At 41.6% G+C, this 22,551-nt stretch overlaps 1 protein-coding gene across 2 annotated transcripts in view; it reads left to right on the forward strand.

The window, feature by feature from the left end:
• CGNL1 (cingulin like 1) overlaps nucleotides 1-22,551 on the forward strand; it is a 172,975-nt gene that overhangs the window by 60,520 nt on the left and 89,904 nt on the right. For both annotated transcript variants that reach the window (XM_018054268.1, XM_018054269.1), the window contains exons 2-7: nucleotides 3,897-5,483; nucleotides 6,265-6,359; nucleotides 8,155-8,260; nucleotides 10,474-10,575; nucleotides 11,672-11,820; nucleotides 17,584-17,719. In XM_018054268.1, coding sequence (XP_017909757.1) covers nucleotides 3,912-5,483; nucleotides 6,265-6,359; nucleotides 8,155-8,260; nucleotides 10,474-10,575; nucleotides 11,672-11,820; nucleotides 17,584-17,719 — 2,160 coding nt within the window. In that variant the 5' untranslated portion in view covers nucleotides 3,897-3,911. The remainder of the gene's footprint in view (nucleotides 1-3,896; nucleotides 5,484-6,264; nucleotides 6,360-8,154; nucleotides 8,261-10,473; nucleotides 10,576-11,671; nucleotides 11,821-17,583; nucleotides 17,720-22,551) is intronic.

Consider the following 22,551-nt stretch of genomic DNA (forward strand, 5'->3'; position numbering starts at 1 on the left):
GAATATTTCATAGTGCTAAAGTGAATTTCCAGATTGAAGGAATACGTTAAGTGCTCATGTTTTGTAAAAGCACCAGTTTAGTAAAGTCCTCATGGGGTAATGTCATTTTGAAATTTTGGAACACCAAGGACAAAGAAAAGGTCGTAAAAACTTTCAGAGAAAAATAAACAGGGCATGCACAGAGGAAAGGATATCATAATAACATCAGAATTCTTAATAGCATCCTTAGAACCTAGAAGATAATGAAGTAATACTTTAAAACCTGATGGGAAAGTTATTTTTAACCAGGATTCAAAATCCAGCTAGACTATCATTCAAAAGTAAGCATAGAATAAAGTCATTTTTCATAATACAAAGACTCAAACAATTTTTTCCTTTTCTTTAAAAGTTATTGGAAGGAGTTCTCTGGTGGTCCACTGCTAAGGGCACAGGTTTGATTTCTTGTTAAGGAACTAAGATCCCACAAGCTGTGGGGTGTGGCCAAAAAAAAAAGTTACTGGACTTGTGCTTCATCAGGACAGTTCAGTAAACTAAGAAAGAGGAAGACATAGAACTTGGGAAACATAGCACAAAGGGAAGAGAGCAGCTGAATCCTAATGTTGGGGTGGAGGGTAGAAGTCCGGAAGGGAGGTCATCACGGGAGCAGATCACCAAATGATCTGATACTCTTATCATCTGCAAATTAATACTGGAAAGCATCTAATGGATGTGATATAGCTGATGAAGAGATTTAAGGGTAGGTATATAGAAAATAAGATAAGCAAAAACAGCAGTTACTACCTCTAGAAAAATTAAAGTTATAGGAGAAAGGAAAAATAACCAGAGTCTACCATTTGGCTGTTCAGTATATAGTATTATATTATCACAACAATGTAAACACAATTGGCTCTTGGTTTTATTGTTGGGAAGCTAACAGAATGAGAAATTCATGTGTTGTATGTGTGTGTGTCATCTACAATATGTAAAAATGATAGATTAAGAAATTGCAGCTAGGTATTTTACTCAGCAACATGGAGGTAAGTAGTGGAAGAAAGAGCTACAATTTGCAATTGGTTTCCTCTGAGGAATGTGATCAGGATTGGGGATAGGAAGCTGAAAAGTACAGGTTTTCATTATATCTTATTTTACGTTAGTTAAAAATTATTTAAAATGTTAGTAATATCACTCTGAAAATGCAAGTAGACATTATAAACTCACCGGAATCGGTGAGATGATGAATACTGCAGGTACACGTATCTAAGCTGTTAAATGAGAGGTGATATCTAATGTGATTTGCATTTAAAATAATCATCAAGCAAACTGATGGTGCTAAGCTAGTGGTAGGAGACAAATATGTCCAGGAAGGCCCAAGACAAGTCAGAGACCAATGTGGATGGCTTCCCCGATGGCTCAGCAGGTGAAGAATCCACCTGTGATGCACGAGACCCAGATTCGATCCCTGGGTTGAGAAGATCCCCTGGAGGAGGAAATGGCAACCCACTCCAGTATTCTCACCTGAAAAATCCCATGGACAGAGGAGCCTGGCAGGCTACAGTCCAAAAAGATTGCAAAAAGTTGGACATGACTGAGAGGCTAAGCATGAACGCATGTGGTATAAGTGAACTAAATCGTTGGTAAGGGTATATTAAATGGATATATTGCATTGGCAGGTAGGTTCTTTACCATTAGTACCACCTGGGAAGCCTATACTTTGTAAATGCCATTGCTTAAAATAGAAACCACATCCAGCACCAGTTAAACATTGACAAAAATTATCTATATATTTGCCTACAAAAGAAATCTCAATACATTTAAAAAGAAAGAAATAATAGTTACTTCACTTTTTTTTTTTTTTTGGCTGCTCCACGCAGTTTGCAAATCTTAGTTCCCCAGCTGGGGACTGAACCTCTCAGCACTGCAGTCCTAACCAGTGGAAGTCACAGGGAACTACGGTAACTTCATTTTCTGACCATAATGCAATGCAAATATAAGTTAACAACATAGATAAAGATCCCCCAAGCCAAAACAACACAGCAAACATACCGGATATGCAAAAACTTCCTCAAAAACAACTTTTTTGTCAAAGAAATATGGTGGAAACTACTGGCTGCCTTCCCAATGTCCATTCTCCTCTCTTTTTACCAACAGAACATTGACTCTGAGAGTGTCAATGACCAGCTTAAAAAAAAAAACCCTATTTCCCAATCCTTTCTTGTAGGTGGGGATGACCTACAAGTCATCCCCATCCATGATTAAGTCCTCACCAATAAGGTGCAAGGGATTACTGGTGGATGAGTCCTCCAAGAAAGCTCTTTAAAAGGGTTGACGCATCTGGCCTAATAAACTTGTGTGTGTGATGCTGGATCAGCTATCTTGTAATTATAAGTTGTCTAATACATGCTAAAGGTAGATGAGTAGAAAGATAAAAGAGGTATTCCTCAGAAATATCCTGGCATCTATTCCAGCTCTGAACTTCCTATCTCTGGGGGGAAAAATATCCTAATTCTTTTTTTATTTTTTATTATTATTTTTTAATCCTAATTCTTAAGTTGCTATTTGGGGTCTGTTCATTAGGAACCAACACTATTCCTGACGTAGTCACATATCAAAACTTGTGGACTGTGGTGGAAGAGTGAAAAACAAATGAAGCATGCAAGTCAAGAAACTGGAAACATAACAGAATAAAGGAAAGCAGAAGGAAAGAATAATTATCAAACTAGACCTCAGTAAATTAGAAAATTAAGAAAAAAAGAAATGATTGCTTAGTCTAAGCTAGTTCTTTAGGGGAACGACAATTTAAAAAAATATGTAGACATGTATTTTACCTGCAAAAGTAATAGGTGAAGAAAGCACAAATGAAACTGGAAAGTAAGAAATACAGAGGAGACGAAGTGATTTATACATTGCAAAATTCTCTGCAAATACATTTGAAAATGTGGATCAAATAGATTATTTTCTTGGAAAATATGCTACTAGAGTGACTCCAGAATAGAAAGAAAACTTAAAAATGCTGCTAACAGTGAACAAAATAAGATAGCAGTTTTCTGTGACCAGTTGTTTTGCTCTTCCTACCTCTCCGTGGCTGTCGGAGTTTTCAGAGTGAGAGCAGTGAATTTCTGGTGAGAGAGTGTGGGGTGGCTGGGGCGACCTGCCTAGTGATCTGTATGCAGTCTCTTGACAAGAGTGGTCACACACAAGAAGGGTGAAGACAGTGATTCTTGGCATTAGGATCCATCAGAAAATAAAGAGACCTGAATTTTCAGGTTTTAATAACATTTTTCAGGTCCTTATGTTCCTTAAACTTTTTTGTTAAAAAAAAAAATTATTTTTAATCATTACTCTCTGATTCCTTAAAGTAAAAAATGTCTTAAACAGTGTATTCAAATAAATAATGATAAAGCTTTCAAAGCAGCATTGTGCATAAAGAAGCTTGAAAGGGTTTTGACAGGAAAATTAAGTTTTGAAAAAAAGAGAAAAATGTAAGCATCAGAATACCTTAGCTCTTATTAATTATTTTCATGGAAAAGTATCTTGTTCTCAAATGCTGGTAAGCTGGAACACCCTACTGGTTAAAAATAAATAGACAAAGTGTGAGGAAATGAACTAAGGAAAAAAACAGGGCAACCAGCACAGCTAGAGAGAATAATTAAGCTCTGCTAAAGGCATCAGTCATTTCGCCAGTCGTCCCTCCTAAGGCCAGGGTTCATGCTCGGTGTTGACAAACACCACGGTCACATGGGCCCCTGGCATCCAGAAAGGCCTGTTTGAAAGAGCATTTGGTTCTGAAGTGTCCTTGCTATTATATTAAAAGTGTTTTCTTTTCCCTGAACTTTGCAAGTTTTCTCTCATAATCTTTATTTAAAGAGATGTAATTTTAACTTAATGTCCTCTCTTTACCCCGTTTTTTTCCCGGGTAGTGGGACCAGTGAACCATGGAGCTGTATTTTGGTGAATATCAACATGTGCAACAGGAATATGGTGTCCACCTGAGACTGGCAAGTGATGAAACCAGAAAGTCCAGGAATTCCCAGCATGCTAAGGCAGGCTCCTATGGCGTCAGTATTCGGGTCCAGGGCATTGATGGCCACCCCTACATAGTCCTCAATAACACAGAGCAGTGTCTGGCAGGCACGTCTTTTTCTGAAAACGGGCCACCGTTTCCAGCTCCAATGATAAACAACCTGCCCCTCCATCCCAGCAAGGGGTCTGTGGTGGAAGAGACCAGTGCAGAAGAACTGCAGCTCCCAGAAAACCCATATGCCCCACCTGGCCCAGTAAGAAACCTGAAACAGCCCTCTCTCTTTGAGGGCAAGAATGGGGCTCTAGAGCGCAAAGAGGAGCCAAGGAAGGCATCCCCCATGCTGAACTTTGAGAGGCATCCAGAGCTTCTACAGCCCTATGATCCTGAAAAGAATGAGTTGAGCTTGAAAAATCACCAGCCTCCTGAAACCAGTTGGCTGAAAGCTTTAAGAGAAGAAGGGACCAACAATAAGAAGGCCTGGATGCCCAAACCTAGCCATTCACAGCCCACCAGCCCTCCCTCCGAAGACCCGGCCAGGTCCAATGTGACGGCCATCCGTCTGTGCAGCTCCGTGGTCATCGACGACCCCAAGAAGCAGACCTCGGTGTGTGTGAACGTTCAGAGCTGCAGCAAGGAAGATCCAGCAGAGGAGGCTTTTGCCCCCAGCGGGAGGCCCCTGCCCACCCCCAGCCTGCAAGCCCACCCGGAAGCCAAGAAAACCAGACCGGATGTGCTTCCCTTCCGGCGCCAGGACTCAGCCGGGCCGGTGCTGGACGGAGCCCGGTCCCGGAGATCCTCCTCGTCATCCACGACTCCCACTTCAGCCAACTCTTTGTACAGATTTTTACTCGATGATCAAGAATGTGCCATCCACGCCGACAATGTGAATCGTCATGAAAACAGAAGGTACATCCCTTTCTTGCCCGGAACTGGGCGGGATATTGACACAGGGTCGATTCCTGGCGTGGATCAGTTGATTGAAAAATTTGACCAAAAACCTGGGATGCAGAGAAGAGGCAGGTCTGGGAAGAGAAACAGGATCAACCCAGAAGACAGGAAAAGGTCCCGAAGTGTGGACAGTGCCTTTCCTTTCGGTCTCCAGGGGAACTCGGAGTACCTAACGGAATTCAGCAGGAACCTGGGCAAGTCCAGCGAACACCTGCTGCGGCCATCACTGGTGTGCCCGCCGCGTGCGCAGGAGCCCCGGGGCAGGCAAGGCGGTGGGCGTGCCTTCGCCAGGCTGCTGGGAGCCCAGCCCAGGCCTCCCCTGCAGAACAAAGACGGGAAAGTTCCAGAAAACAAAGGTGCTCAGGAAAGTCCTACTGGGCGCACATCCTCCCTCCTAGCACAGACTAAGAAGGAGGAGGAAATCAAAACAGCCACGGCTACGCTGATGTTACAGAATCGGGCGCTGGCGACTTCCCCTGATTCAGGGACCAAGAGGATTTCCGTGAAGACCTTTACTTCCACCTCAAATACTCAGGTAATACTGGTGGGAGTCGTTTTGTTTCCCTTCTAAACGATCTCCATCCTGGCTGTAGGAATAGGTATCTTCCATCTTGAATCAGTAATTGCATCATCTTGAATTAGTATTATTTTTTAGTTTTCCCCTACAGATTATGACCTGCCAGTCAGTCATTTTTCTAAACTAATTAAGTAACCCTAGATTCCTGTTGTGTTCTTGTTTGTACAGTAACTTATCAAACACAATTGAGAGACTCGATTTTTCTTTTTGTGTTTGTGTAAAATCTGAAAGTATGCAGAATTTGTTTTCAAAAAACAAAGAGAGGCTCCGTGCTTAGATTTGTTTTGTTTAGATGGGTTAATTTTCCTCATGACATTGAATGACTGGATTAATTTCTGTCCTGAGAAATTAGGTTAATCCTAATTTAGGTTTATCCTGAAGTGATGGAATTTCTTTAAGTGGTACATTTAGTGTTCTGGTAGTGACAATAAAAAGATAATGATAGTGATAAGATCGATTATAAGGTTGGTAAGTGCCAGGCACTATTTGTTATGTATTATAGGATCTCACCAACCCCATGAAGGAAGGTGTTATTACCTTTTATTTACAGGTGAAAAATTGAGGTGAGGAAAAGTTAAGGGTTACAGAGCTACTAAGTGGTGGAACCAGTTGTAATGAGCATCCTTACTTGAGGAATTCTTTCTGGAAGTAGGAATGTGTTTGGAAGCTTCTGCTTTGGGGTGTTGCCTTCTTCCTGGAAGCTTCATCCTGTGATCTAATAACAGACATTGTGTTCCAGGCCACACCGGATCTGTTAAAAGGCCAGCAGGAGCTCACTCAGCAAACCAACGAGGAGACGGCCAAGCAGATACTTTACAATTACCTCAAAGAAGGGTTAGTGATTTTCCTTCAAGGAGCGCAGTATTGTCCTTTATGGCGGGCCTCTTACTTTTCTCTTCTGAGACCTTGTGTTTTGTGCTTCCTTCCTACCCTGTGTGAGCCATTTCAGGGTTCGGGCTCTGTGGCTGGAGTTTTCATAGCAGCATTTGAGACCTGGGTGGAGGAGGGTGAAGAAGGGAAAGGAAATGTAGGGAACGACATCATACTTTAAAAGTTCAAAATGACTATGACTCTCTACTATTTTAGAAGCAGATTCAAAGATAGGAAGACTATTCAGTTTTGAATTGAATCAGTCATTGACTTGAGTTTGCCTCTGTATACACAAATGTAATCAATCGTCCCTTATTATAAGTTACAAATAAAAACACTTCCTCTCCCCAGAGTTGACATTGGCGGGGAGCCCCTGCTTCCATTATTTTTAAAGCATGTATGAGTCATTTAAAAGCTGTGCTTTCCACTTACTTATCTGGGAAGGTTGAGTTTGAATAATCTGGTTTTCAGTCCTTAACTTAGATACCAAATAAGCTGGGATTTTAGGCCAGGAATTTGAAGTTTCTGTTTCAGTTCTCTCATCAGATATGATTAAAAAGAAGAAAAGCTTTATACTCTGACATGACTGAAAGTCACTTGGCAAAAATACTCATTGGCATCAGAACACTTCATAGTTTTGTACTGTGGCTTACAATTTTCTGTCAGTGATGTAGAGCTGACAGAAATCATTCAAAATAAGATAGGGGCTCTTTTGAAGGAAAAAATAGTAAAGAGATTCTTCTAACTAAGAACTAGTTATTAGTGTCTTTCTGTGAAGGGTTTTACCATGAGAAAATTAAAGTAGAACTTTTAACATTTAAAATGGTTTCTCTACCTTCTTTTGTTTTTTTTGGCCCTTGATTTATTGAGAGACTGAGACAGACTTTAGTGGGAGGCACTTATTTAAGGAAACTTATTAACTTTTCTTAAGTGTCAGGTATGTGTGATAAAAGGTGCAGGGTGGCTAGCTGTTAATAGAACTTTATCTGACCATTACCTGTGAAAGTCTAGACAGAGGGCAGCCGTGTTGACAACCTTGGCTTGGGGGATTTATTTTTTTAAACAAAGGCTAAAACAAATTTAATATCATTGTGGAGCCACACACATATAGGAGAGATTCTGTGTTGGAATAAATATTTGTCATTTAATTTAGGCAAGAAATAGATGACTAAATTTGTATTGGATGTCATCTTCAAGCTTATTTAGTATGTACCTGTGTCTCTTTCGCATGTCTGGAAATGAAAACCTCTCTCCCAAAGCAAGTGGTAAAATAGAACCAGTTATTTGGAAAAAAATGCACTATCCATCCTGTTCTCACATGGGTTCTGTCTGAACCTTAATTTATTCCTCTTGCAGTTTATCTTTTTCTGGTTGAATTTTATTTTTCATTGTTTTCTGTGCTGTGCTGGGTCTTCATTGCTGTGCGAGGGCTTTCTCTAGTTGGGGCGAGTAGGGGCTGCTCACCAGTTGTGGTACCTGGGCTTCTCTTGTTGCAGAGCATGGACTTTAGGCACGTGAGCCTCAGTATCTGTGGCGCATGGGCTTTGTTACCCTGTGGCATGTGGAATCTTCCCGGACCAGGGATTGAACCAGCATCCCCTGCATTGGCAGGCAGATTCTTAACCGCTGGATCACCAAGGAAGTCCCAGTTTATCTTCTTAAAGGGCTTATTATTTGTGTGACGTGGCACATAAAATAGTCTGAGACTAATGATTATGCCTTCATTTAAAAAAATTTTTTTCTGCTGTGTCGTTTCCAGAAGCACCGATAATGATGATGCTACTAAGAGGAAGGTCAACCTGGTGTTTGAGAAAATCCAGACTTTGAAGTCTCGAGCAGCAGGGAGCACGCAAGGAAATAATCAAGTAAGGAGAAGCTTGGTGCTTTGTAGAGGGCATTTCACATGGAGCACGGCAGGCAGATTGCTTTCTTCAGTCTGTACTTTTGGTTGCAGCAGGAAGTGGGGAGTTTGCTGTGTAGTAGGCAGTACCAAAGATGGAACAGCATGCTTTAACTGTTGGTAATTTGCACCCTGCCTTTTTTCTAGAAAGTTTTTAAGAAATTTTACTTCTAAAAAAATCTGTAAAATAAAACAGGACGAAGTGATAGGTGGTAAAGTTTAGAAATGGAAAAGGAGACTAGGAAAAATGAAGCATTAGATGGAGAACCCTAGCATTATAGTAGGCAGGTTTGAAAGGTAAGTATGAATAGGCTTGGTCACAAATTCTCAAACTTCAGAGGATAAGAAATAAGAGAATCGAACTAGAGAATATGAAAGAGAGACTGATGGGTGACCTGTGTGGGCTGAAGGGAGAGGAAGGAGTGCAGTGGGGCCAAAAAAATTTTTTTAAGAAAAACTGACTGTTTATTGTATTGGGGACTTGGGACTATTGAGTTGGGACTTGGGAGATTTTTTTGGTTAAAGGAGTCATCTCTTATTTAGTGAGCATCTACTAAATGTTGGACATACTTTGTGCAGTGAAGGGAAGTGGGATTTATGAGGGAGGACTAAAATCTTGTCTCTCAATTCTGTGCCACCTTGACTTGGGCCCATTTCTTGCTTGGGCATCTTCCCTTTTCCCTTGTGGAGGGGAGCTGGTATTCTGCACTGGAAGGAAAGAGGAGATACCCAGAGGCAGGCAACAGGGAATATATGTATAGCTTCTGTTTTAACTTTGGCAACATATGAATGAAGAATATTTTAAGACATCAACTATCCTTTTTCCTATGTTGTTCAGTATTCCCATGACTGCTGCTCTGGCATCAAATAAAAACATTTAAAAGTTGAATTGGTTAATTTATTACATATAACTGTTTATAGTTACAAATTTATATATTATATACTTATTTTTCATATATTCTGTTATATACTTTGCTTGTAGGCAGGCTTTAGGAACTGAACAGTTTTTACAATTAGGTTAGAATTTTTTTGCTGAAACTTTTACATACAAATCATCACCACGACTGTTGCTCCTCATTTGCCTGCATATTCTCTTGGAGAATGCATCCTTTGGTCTTGATGTTCAGATTGTCATTGTGGTCCCAGATGAAGAGTATCCAGCCTTAACTGGGGAAGTCGGGGTAGCCCTTTTGGAGTCAATAACTCTAACGCTGTTTCAAAATATCATAGAATTCTCCCAGACAAGGGGGAAAGGCAGGGCATTCTAGGTAGAGGGAACAGCACAAAAAACATAAAATATAAAGAGATGTGCACTTGTCATGTTTAGGGGACTGGAGGTCGTTTAGTGTAGCTGGAGGAGGGAGCTAGGATATGGGGACCAGGAACCAGATAGGAAGGACCTTGTAAATCATGTCAATTTCAGGCAGAAGGTGATAGGTTAACACTGACGGACTTTTAAATGGTCATGAGTGGTATTGTGTTTGTAAAAATTCATTCCTTTGTAGCTTTTGGAGAGAGGTAAGATTAGAGGAAGGGAGACCAGTTAAGAAGCTGCTGCTTAATCAAGCCAGAGATAATAAGGTGAACTTAGGCTCTTAGACTTCCGGCTCCAGTCATAGCACTGTGACTGCTTAACTATCCACATTTTTCTGCTGTGTCTCACTTATGAATCTGATTATTTGCTGGCAAAGGTTTTGGAATTTTATATTTTGGTGTCAGTTAAGTGACTTCCTGCGAGAAGAACCTTCTCCCTTAGTAGGCTGAAACCATATTGGAAAGCAGAGAAGCAGGTAGTTTTTGTTTGGAAAAGAACAACCTACAATTTTTCTCCTTGGGTTAGGTTTATATTTCTGAGATGGATTGTTCTCATTTTGCCTAAGAAAATAGAAGGGCCACTGTTGTTATTGATTGTTGGTTTCCGGTCTGCTTCCTAGGAGCAGATGAGGAAGTACATCATTCTAGGTTCACGCATGGCTCACACCTGGATTTGGGTGCATGAGAGCCAAGACACTGCCTTTTCTAGTTTTCATTTCTGCTTTCCCCTCCTTTTTATTTGTAATTTTCTAACCACTTTGCTGGTTTTAGCCAAATCCTTTTGAGAAAGTCATCCTGTTAAATCTATGCAAGGAAAAAAAATAAAGCACCTTGAATATTTAATATCTTTGCGATTGATTGTAGGCTTCTAATTCTTCATCTGAAGTCAAAGATCTCTTGGAACAGAAGAACAAGTTGACCACAGAAGTGGCTGAACTTCAGACACAGCTTCAACTGGAAGTCAAGGTACTTGTGATTTTTCTTTGTACTATTTTATTCTTTTCTATCTTAATTGATAGAGTATTTTAAGTACCTTGGGTTGTCCAAGTGAAATGAAAACAATTTTTTTCTCAAAAGAAACTTTCTTCCCATTACTGAGCAAATTCCTGTAAATTTAATTCTTATTTTCTGAAGACTTTTTTTTTGTAAGTAACCGAAATCATGGCTGCAGATGGTGACTGCAGCCATGAAATTAAATGATACTTGCTCCTTGGAAGAAAAGCTATGACCAACCTAGACAGCCTATTGAAAAGCAGAGACATTACTTTACCAACAAAGGTCTGTCTAGGCAAAGCTATGGTTTTTCCAGTAGTCATGTATGGATGTGAGAATTGGACTGTAAAGAAAGCTGAGCACCGAAGAATTGATACTTTTGAACTGTGGTGTTGGAGAAGACTCTTGAGAGTCCCTTGGACTACAAGGAGATCCAACCAGTCCATCCTAAAGGAGATCAGTCCTGAATATTCATTAGAAGGACTGATGCTGAAGCTGACACTCCAATACTTTGGCCACCTGATGCGAAAAACTCATTGGAAAAGACCCTGATGCTGGGAAGGATTGAAGGCAGGAGGAGAAGGGGACGACAGAGGATGAGATGGTTGGATGGCATCACCAACTTGATGGACATGAGTTTGAGTAGGCTCCTGGAGTTGATGATGGACAGGGAAGCTGCAGTCTATGGGGTTGCAAAGAGTTGGACACGACTGAGCGACTGAACTGAACCAAAGCATGTAGAGAATGTTGGCTTTGACAGAGTAACAGAAATGCTGTTGGATTCAGATAGGCAAATTGGAAACTAAATGTATATAATATGTCTGGACTAAGTAGTAGAAATAGCAGAATGTGATTAAGATGTGTTTGTGTTTTTCTTTTAGAAGTATTACAATTCACTAAGTGTTCAGTATTCTTTCTAGTTGCGAACTCCTATGGCTTAATTGCACAGTTCCATCAGGTTGTTTAATAATCTAAGTCCAGAGACATGGAGTCCATCTGAGATTCAGGATTCAGTGGGGTGACATTAATGTACAGTAGAGGTGCTTTAACTCACACACATTTGTTTTAGAATCAACAGAACATCAAAGAAGAGAGAGACAGGATGAAAGCAGACTTGGAAGTGTTGCAGAGCCAGCATGACAGCAAGGTGGAGGAGAGCACTGTGCTGCAGCGGCGGCTGGAGGAAAGTGAAGGGGCGCTCCGGAGACACCTGGAGGAGTAAGTGTGGGCCCAGAGTCTCCCCTCCCTGCCTCAGGCTCCTGAGCCCACGGAGCCAGATTCTTTCTGTCCATTTAATTCTCCACAACCTTCCAGATCTTCACAGGGCCTGCTGAATCTGCCTTTTCTCCCTCTTACCCTTGCAAAATTGTAAAACCAGTGACGGGTAGATGGGTAAGCAGAATTTAAAAATTATTTGTGCACCACAAAGGATGTTTTATAAAATTCTAGCCCTTAAAGTGGATCTCATGGCAGGTAAGTGAGCAGCTAGGAATCCTGAGTGTTTTATCTAGAGATATTTAAGAGCCTGAGTCCAGTCTCTACAAAGCAATGTCATGTGACCTGCACAGTCTTCTGCGTTCAGAGTTTTATCCTGGACAATGCTGGCTTTTGTGACCAGTGCTTATACTTCTTTTGCGTCTTTAGAGAGAGAAAGTCAAGCCCAAATGGCCCTGCCATTTTGTTGTATTAAAATCTGTGACAGTGGATATTTTATTCCTTTCAAGAGATTTAAAAGAGAAAGATTAGTAATAGATCCACCACTGTTTTTTCCCCTACTTGCTCTTGTTGCACAAGTTCCCCATCCTATCTAAAGAGTCTGTGTAGATGAAAACCTGTCCACATGTAGAGATCCATGTACAAGAAACCAGAGAGCCCACAGTTATGTGATTGTTGGGATTCTAGCAGTGATTTAGGAACATACGAGTGAAATGCTTGACCCGGTTGTGTGAGGAGAATGTCTAAGTCATATGAACAAATCTGGCATATCCAAAGGAATACTTTGAATACCTCATTGTGTGTTTTATATCTGATTAAATCTGTGTGAAATACAGAATGAGCATGTATAGCATGTGGGACGTCTGAATGTGTGAGCTGCATCTCAATAAACTGTATTCTAATCTGAAAAAAAAATTCTATGACAAAAGGACTTGAAACGAAAGTCTGAAATGAATGGTGCAGTGAAGTCCACTGGCCGTGACAGCAGCCTTATGTGAGAGGTTAAGCAGGAGTGAAATCTAGATGGAAATTCAAGAACAATGCAACATTGTATCATAGAAGCATTTCATTACCTTTGCCATTTTGATGGTGTGATGTGTGCTTTTAAAATATTCTTAGAGGTTAATTTCAGAAAAGAAAAAACCCCTGAAATTTAGAGTGTGGTAAAGACTTTACTGTGTTTGAGTGTCTCCTGGGGAGGTACAGGTCAGCAGTGGCCTGCTGCAGGGGAGGGGCTCTGGGTGCAGTATACCTGGGTATGGCATAAGCCCTCTTGGAGGAGGTTGCCGTTAACCCCACCATAGAGCCCCCAGAACTTACACAGGACTGTGGAAACACACTCTTGGAAGGCACAAACAGAACCTTGAGCACACTGAGACCCAGGAGAAAGGAGCAGTGACCCCACAAGAGACTGACCCAGACTTGCCCGTGAGTGTCCAGGAGGCTACGGCAGAGGCATGGGTCGGTAGTGGGCCTGCTGCAGGGCTGTGGGCACTGACTGTAGCAGTGCCTGCATGGGAGCTTTTGAAGGAGATCTTATCTGCATTACCTCCACTATAGTTTGAAAGTGAAAGTGAAGTCACTCAGTCATGTCCGACTCTTTGCGACCCCATGGACTGTAGCATACCAGGCTCCTCCCTCCATGGGATTCTCCAGGCAAGAGTACTGGTGTGGGTTGCCATTTCCTTCTTCAGGGGGATATTCCCGACCCAGGGATTGAACCTGGGTCTTCTGCAGACGCTTTAACATCTGGGCCACCATAGTTTGTCTTCAGGTCAAGTAGCAGGGGGGGAACACAGCCCCACCCATCAATAGAAAATTGGATTAAAGATTTTCTGAGCATGGCCCTAGCCATCAGAACAGGACCCAGTTTCCCCCTCAGACAGTCTCTCCCATCAGGAAGCTTCCGTAAGCCTCTTATCCTTCTCCAACAGAGGGCAGACAGACTGTGGTTTTCAGTTACAGAAAGCCTACCAGTCTGATCACATGGACCACAGCCTTGTCTAACTCAAGGACACTGTGAGCCATGCCCTGTAGGGCCACCCAGGACAGACGGGTCATGGTGGAGAGTTCTGACAAAACGAGGTCCACTGGAGAAGGCAATGGCAAACCACTGCAGTATTCTTGCCTTGAGAACCCCATGAACAGTATGAAAAGGCAAAAACGTAGGATGCTGAAAGATGAACTCCCCAGGTCGGTAGGTGCCCAATACGCTACTGGAGATCAGTGGAGAAATAACTCCAGAGAGAATGAAGGGATGGAGCCAAAGCACCAACATCCAGTTGTGGATGTGGCTGGAGATGAAAGTAAAGTCCAATGCTGTAAAGAGCAATATTGCATAGGAACCTGGAATGTTAGGTTCATGAATCAAGACAAATTGAAAGTGGTCAAACAGGAGATGGCAAGAGTGAACGTTGACATATTAGAAATCATTGAACTAAGATGGACTGGAATGGGTGAATTTAACTCAGATGACCATTATATCTACTGCTATGGGCAAGAATCCCTTAGAAGAAATGGAGTAGCCATCATAGTCAACAAGAGTCCAAAATGCAGTACTTGGATGCATTCTCAAAAAGGACAGAATGATCTCTCTTCATTTCCATGGCAAACCATTCAATATCACAGTAATCCAAGTCTGTGCCTCATAGAAGAAGAAGAAGTTGGATGGTTCTGTGAAGACCTACAAGACCTTCTAGAACTAACACCCAAAAAAGATGTCCTTTTCATTATAGGGGACTAGAAAGCAAAAGTAGGAAGTCCAGAAATACCTGGAGTAACAGGCAAATTTGGCCTTGGAGTACAGAATGAAGTAGAGCAAAGCCTAGTAGCGTTTTGCCAAGAAAATGCACTGATCATAGCAAACAACCTCTTCCAGCAACATAAGAGAAGACTCTACACATGGGCATCACCAGATGGTCAACACTGAAATCAGATTGATTATATTCCTTGCAGCCAAAGATGGAGAAGCTCTATACAGTCAGCAAAAACAAGACCAGGAGCTGACTGTGGCTCAGATCATGAACTCCTTATTCCCAAATTCAGACATAAATTGAAGAAAGTAGGGAAAACCACTAGACCATTCAGGTATGACCTAAATCAAATCCCTTATGATTATACAGTGGCAGTGACAAATAAATTCAAAGGATTAGATCTGATAGAGTGCCTGAAGAACTATGGACAGAGGTTCGTGACATTGTACAGGAGGCAGGGATCAAGACCATCTCCAAGAAAAAGAAATGCAAAGAGGCAAAATGGCTATCTGAGGAGGCCTTACAAATAGCTATGAAAAGAAGAGAAGTGAAAGGCAAAGGAGAAAAGGAAAGATATAAGCATCTGAATGCAGAGTTCCAAAGAATAGCAAGGAGAGATAAGAAAGCCTTCCTTAGCAATCAGTGCAAAGAAATAGAGGAAAACAGTAGAATGGGAAAGACTAGAGATCTCTTCAAGAAAATCAGAGATACCAAGGGAACATTTCATGCAAAGATGGGCTTGATAAAGGACAGAAATGGTATAGACCTAACAGAAGCAGAAGATATTAAGAAGAGGTGGCAAGAATACACAGAAGAACTGTACAAAAAAGATCTTCATGATCCAGATGATCACAATGGTGTGATCACTCACCTAGAGCCAGACATCCTGGAATGTAAAGTCAAGTGGGCTTTAGGAAACATCACTACAAACAAAGCTAGTGGAGGTGATAGAATTCGAGATGAGCTATTTCAGAGCCTAAAAGATGATGCTGTTAAAGTGCTGCACCCAGTATGCCAGCAAATTTGAAAAACTCCACAGTGGCTACAGAACTGGAAAAGTTCAGTTTTTGTTTCAATTCCAATGAAAGGCAGTGCCAAAGAATGCTCAAACTACTGCACAATTGCACTCATCTCATACGCTAGCAAATTAATGCTTAAAATTCTCCAAGCCAGGCTTCAACAGTATGTGAACTGTGAACTTCCAGATGCTCAAGCTGTATTTAGAAAAGGCAGAGGAACCAGAGATCAAATTGTCTACATCCGCTGGATCATCAAAAAAGCAAGAGAGTTCCAGAAAAACATCTATTTCGGCTTTATTGACTATGCCAAAGCATTTATGTGAATCACAACAAACTGAAAAATTCTTAAAGAGATGGGAATACCAGACCACCTGAGCTGCCTTCTGAGAAATCTGTATGCAGGTCAGGAAGCAGCAGTTAGAACTGGACATGGAACAGCAGACTGGTTCCAACTCAAGAAAGGAGTACGTCAAGGCTGTATACTGTCACACTGATTATTTCAAGTATATGCAGAGTACATCATGAGAAATGCTGGATTGACAAAGCACAAGCTGAAATCAAGATTGCCAGGAGAAATATCAATAACTTCAGATATGCAGATGACACCACACTTAAGCCAGAAACAAAGAACTAAAGAGCCTCTTGATGAAAGTGAAAAAGGAGAGTGAAAAAGTAGGCTTAAAACTCAACATTCAGAAAACTAAGATCATGTCATTCGGTCCCATCACTTCTTTGCAAGTATATGGGGAAACAGTGAAAGACTTTACTTTCTTGGGCTCCAAAATCACTGCAGACAGTGACTGCCACCATGAAATTAAAAGACGTTTGCTCCTTAGAAGAAAAGCTATGATCACCCTAGACAGCATATTAAAAAGCAGAGATACTACTTTGCCAACTAAGGTCAGTCTAGTCAAAGTGATGGTTTTTCCAGTGGTCATGTATGGATGTGAGAATTGGACTATAAAGAAAGCTGAGCACCAAAGAATTGATGCTTTTGAACTGTGGTGTTGGAGAAGACTCTCCTTGGACTGCAAGGAGATACAACCAGTCCATTCTAAAGGAAATCAGTCCTGAATATTCATTGGAAGGACTAATGCTGAAACTGAAACTCCAATACTTTGGCCACTTGATGCAAAGAACTGACTCATTTGAAAAGACTATGATGCTGGGCAAGATTGGAGGCCGAGGAGGAGGGGATGGCAGAGGGTGAGATGGTTGAATGGCATCACTGACTCAAAGGATATGAGTTTGAGTAGGCTCCTGTAGTTGGTGATGGACAGGGAAGCCTGACGTGCTGCAGTCCATGGGGTCGCAAAGAGTAGGGTACAACTGAGCGACTGAACTGAAAGACTTTACAAAATAAAAAAGGTAAAACAGCTGTGAGTTTAATTTGGAAGAGAGGTTGGCAAACATTTTCTGTCAGATAATAAATGTTTTAGAGTTTATGGACCATACCATGTGAAATTGTTCATTTCTGCCATTGTATTGTGCAAATGACCATAAGCAATACCTGAATGAGCATGGTTTTGTTCCAATAAAACTTTATTTACAAAAGCAGGCAGTGGGCCAGATTGGCTCATGGGCCATAATTTGCTGACTCTACTGGTCTGGAGTACTGAGGGTGGGGTTGGTACAAAGTGGCTTTAGTGAAAACATTTATCATAAAAGTTGTGCTCTATGGCCTAATTCTTTATCTTCTCTATCCAAATTCTAGTACCCTGTGGTCTCCTTTTGGGGAAGAAATATCACTATATAACCTTTCCCATTACAATGGCTTGTTCTCATTTGTCTTCTCCTTGGGCAGTTAGACTGCAGGTATAGTTCTTACCAGTGCCTTTCTGGTTTATGATATTTTGTTCAGTGCAGAACAGAGAATGGGAGGCTACTTGGGAACTTAGATGACTCTACTTGACCATTTGAAGGTCTGAAAGCAGTCTGGATGAAAATAAGCAGAGACCAAGAGAATCTCTCTCATGGGTTTCCTTTTCTGCCAGGCTGTTCCAGGTGAAGATGGAACGAGAACAGCACCAGACTGAAATCAGAGATCTCCAGGATCAGCTCTCGGAAATGCATGATGAACTGGACAGTGCAAAACAGTCCGAGGACAGGGAGAAGGGGGCTCTGATCGAGGTAAGCTGGGGCTGGGTGACAAGAGGGGCCCTGTCTGTCCGGAGGTGTGGTGGGGGGTCCGTTGTCTGCTGTATGCTTATTCTGTTGGTGAACATGGTTCCCTTTTGTGAGAGCATCATGTGTTAACTCGTATAGAGTCCCAGTCCAAATCCAATAGTTGCCAACATGTTTCCGTATTTACTCCATTTTTTCTTCTGTCTGGCCATTCAACTTTGTTTGTTTTTTTAAAATTCATCTATCTATTCATCTTGATGAACTTTTTCAAGGGAATTTACAGATAATACCACATTGCACCCCTAAGCTTTTTAGCATGCATTTATATAGATAATTCCCTTATAACTACAATATTATTATCATATCCCCTTCATGGATCACAGCCTTGTCATGGCGAAGTGGCTTGCATAACTCAGTGAAGCTATGAGCCATGCCATATGCAGGGCCACCTAAGATGAATGGGTCAAAGTAAACAGTTCTAACAAATTGTCCACTGGAAGAAGGAATGGCAACCCACTCCAGTATTCATGCCTGGGAAATCCCGTGGACAGAGGAGCCTGGCGGGCTGCAGTCCATGGGGTCACAAAGAGTCGTGTATGACTGAGTGACTAACACATGGTTACACATGGTACACAGCAACTGTGATATGAGCTTCAGTTTTGGTGATGTGTTTTCAGGCGGAGGCTAATAATGAGAATCTCAGGAAAGGGAAACAGAGTACATCTTTTCTTAAAAATGTTCCTGGTGTTGCTGGCTTTCTGGTTATTTGCCTCTTTCTTGTAATAGGAGCTGTATCTTCCTCCGCTGCCTTTCTGCAAGATAAGTTCGGACATAGTGAGCTTCTTTCTCTGTGCCAAAATGGGTTTCTCTCCATCTGGAAAATTGTCCTCACTATTTTTATCAATTTCCTTTGACATGTCCGTGACATTTAAAAAATGATCTGTGGCTTTTATATCAAATTAAATAGACCCCATCTCCTCATCACTTTCAGTTTATTCTTCATATCTTAATAAAAAGTGGCCAGGGGGAATCTGATAACAGATTATAGTTATAGCCAGCTTTTCCAGTGGACTTGGCTTAGAATAGACTCTTAAACTCAGTGAACATTAAACACTTCTGCTTTTGAATGCTTGGAAAAGCTTGAATACCCTGTATTTTGTAAGGCCTGCATAATACACAAGATTTTTCAGGAAATATCTTTTAATACTGTACATTCTGTTAAATGACATTGGGCCTCTATATGGAGTCAGTATGAAAAGAGGATAGAATCATTATTTAAAAAAAAAAAAGATTAAAGGAGAGTAAGAAGAAAGGAAGACATAATAGAAAATGCCTATTCTCTTAGGATAAGCCAGATATTAATAATTGACCAAGAATAGAATGACTTTGTTATTCTTAAGTAACCAACTGATGGTTTTGAATTTCTTTTTAAATTTAAGATACAAAAATAATTATAGCTCAAGTAGTCAGTCATTTCTTTGACCCTGAGTATGTTTCCTTTTGTTTTGCTAGTAATGTGTAAAAATGAGACCTCTCTCTAAGCTTCATGACAGTAGGGTTCTCTGATTACTGAAGATCATCTCTGATGGGAGCCTATAGTGTTGACAGATGGGCCAACAGAATCCTATGGTGTTTTATCCCTGACATTTACCAAGATGCAAGTACTTAGGTATCATTAAATATTCTGGTTATGAAATCATGTTGGTTTAGGGGTAGACTGGTGCTCAGAAATATCATCTCTAAAATAAGTATAAGCTTATTTTGAAGTGATGTTACTGAATATTATACACAGTAAAGAAAATGATGATTCTCACCAGCTGTGTTGCAATTTCTAGGCCATCTTTCTGTGGAAAAAATGACACAGTTCTTTGTCAGCTGTACGTTATTTTGAGGGGAGGGCATACCATGTAGCATGTGAGATCTTAGTTTCCTGACCAGGGATCAAACCCGTGCTCCCTGCAGTGGAAGCAAGGGGTGCTAACCACTGGACTGCCATGGAATTCCCATTTCTTTTCTTTCTTTTATGTTTGATTTTTGGATTGTCTGCTGTAGTTTTGATATGTGACGTTTACTTGTCTTTTCAGTGAGCAAGGGCTTCTGTGGAAGCTTTTGTGCAAAGGGTATAGATCAGTGTTTTTTCTCCTGTTGACATGGAATACCTTTGGGTAGGTGGTGTGTGAAGATGTTCTGTGGACTTGTGAGTGGCTACTCTGAATGTTCTGGTCTGTGTCTTTCTGTGGCTGTACTGTCAGGACAGCCTCTGGCTTATTGCTGTGAACAGCCAGCTCCCAGAGCATGCTTCCTTTTCTTCTCAACTTTCCTTGTTGTCATCTCAGGTTCTGGGCAAGTTTCTTTGCTTCAGTTTAAATAGGTAGACCTCCTTCTAGGCACTTCCAGCTGGATCCAGTACCGTTTTCATTTGCACCTGAGAGACAGAGCACAGCTACACTGCTTGCTACTCAGCCTCTTTGGAGCGTGTAGTTTTGTTGTCAGGCCTGCAGAGGCTGTACAGTGAAGAGAACCAGCATTGTTATCCAATCTGGGTCCCATCTTGGCTCTATCACTTATATGCTGGGTGATCTTAGGCATGTTATTAATAGTATCTCAGAACTCCAGTTTTTTTTTTAAATTAATGAGAACAGTAGTATTCATCTCCTGCGATATTTAGAAGTGCTTAGCATAATTCTTATAATGTAGTAAGTACCAAATAGTCAGTCTTTTTAGCCTACTCCTCCCCATCCACCCCAAATATACATCCATACTAGGTCTTTATCTCCTGCGGCTTCATGTGAAGCTAGCCTAGATGTGTACAGGTTTTGAAAGGCTGATTCTGCCTTTGTTTTCTTTGATGGGAGTCTGCACTCTGGCACGTGCATCTCTGGTGGCTGTTTGCATATATTTTGAGGTTTATATGTTTTCCTCTTTCATCCTTGGTGGCTCAGTGGTAAAGAATTAGCCTGCCAATGCAGGAGACACGGGTTTGATCCCTGGGTCTGGAAGATTTCTGGAGAAGGAAATGGCAACCCACTCCAGTATTCTTGGCCTGGGAAATCCCAGAGACAGAGGAGGCTGGCGGGCTATAGTCCTTGGGGTCGCAAAGAATCAGACACGACTGAATGATCAGAAAGCAGCAATATGTTTTCTCTCACTTCTTTGCCTTAGTATAATTGACAGTGAAGCCTCAGAGGTGATGAAGTTTCTGAAATCTCCCTGTGCCTTTTGGTCTCTACCCTGGAAAGCTTCAAGTACTACTCAGTGATACGGTGAGGTGTAATCTGATTGGATTTGTACAGCAGAGTCCATTTAAGCAGCAGCCCCAGTCACAGATAACAGCGTGTTGGTGTAGAATGAACCATAAAAACTTAGTTTCTTGACATGCATTGGTGGCAGTACACAAAAGGCAACATGAAACACAGATATATCCTGGAAAAGATAAGTGTGGGAAGAGGAACTGCGTTATCGTCAAAACAGCTGAGAAATGTGTGAGAGCGAGAGCGGGAAACAGGAGCAGGCTCACGAGGGCTGCTGTGAAGAAGCCGGCAGGAGGCTCCAGGAAGACCTAGAGCTGTTGCCAGTAGCAACAGTGATGTGTGTGTGTGTGGGCGTGTTTCTAATAGCCCTGAACTGGACAGTGGAAGCTACAGGACATTTCCTTAGATAAATAGCAGAACGGGGTATATTTTCATAAAATTTGCTTATGTGTTTTGTGTTTGGTGTTTTGGAAGAGTCAGAGTTGCTCTAGTTACCTGGATGATTCTCTGGAGGTTTCTTCTGAGCTTATTAATGCCTTCTAGCTAGATTCTTGAGGAACTAAGTCTTAGTCTGGGCAGTGCAGCTCCACCCTGGAATTGCAGAGGCTCCCTTGCTTTAATGGGGCTTCCCTGGTAGTTCAGCTGGTAAAGAATCTACCTGAAATGCATATCCACTGGAGAAGGGATTGAATACCCACCCCAGTATTCTGGCCTGGAGAATTCCTTGTGGTTGCAAAGAGTCCAATACGACTGAGTGACTTCCACTTTCCCCTGATTTAATGTATGTGCATTCCCTACAACAATGGTCCCCAACCTTTTTCACGACTGGTTTTGTGGAAGACAGTTTTTCCACAGACCAGGGCAGGGTGGGGGGGTTGATTTAAGTGCATTACGTTTATTGTGCACTTTATTTCTATTGTTGTTACTTTGTGATATAATTTATAATAATTATACAACTCACCATAATGCAGTATCAGTGGGATCCCTGAGCTCATTTTCCTGCAACTAGATGGCCCATCTGGGAGTTTTGATATGAGTCTGCAAGCAATAGATTTATTACTGTCTCTGTGCAGTCAAACTTCTCTGCTAATAATGTGTATTTGCAGCTGCTCCTCAGTGCTAGCATCACTGCTTAAGCTCCAGCTCAGATCACCAGGCATTAGATTCTCATAGGGAGTGCACAACCTAGATCCCTCACATGCACAGTTTACAGTAGGGTTCATGTTCCTATAAGAATCTAATGCCACTGCTGATCTGACAGGAGGTGGAGCTGAGGTCATAAGGCCGGTGATAGGGAGCAGCTATAAATACAAATGAAGCTTCTCCCGTTGCGCACCTCCTCCTGCTGTGCAGCCTGCTTCCTAACAGGCCACAGACCAGCATCGGTCTGTGACCTGGGGTTGGAGACCCCTGCCCTAGAGCAAAGGAAGGAAATTCCATTGTCAGTTGTCCTTAAATTGATACAGTGTCACCCCCTCATCAGTGACCCACATCTTGAATGCAAAATAGTTTTCTCTCTTGAGACCTCAGTTCTCAGGTGACAGCCCTTCCTCCAGTTCTATAGGAGCTCCAAGAGGACAGGATGTG

The sequence above is a fragment of the Capra hircus genome, chromosome 10 (assembly GCF_001704415.2).
Source record: "Capra hircus breed San Clemente chromosome 10, ASM170441v1, whole genome shotgun sequence".
Lineage (NCBI taxonomy): Eukaryota > Metazoa > Chordata > Mammalia > Artiodactyla > Bovidae > Capra > Capra hircus.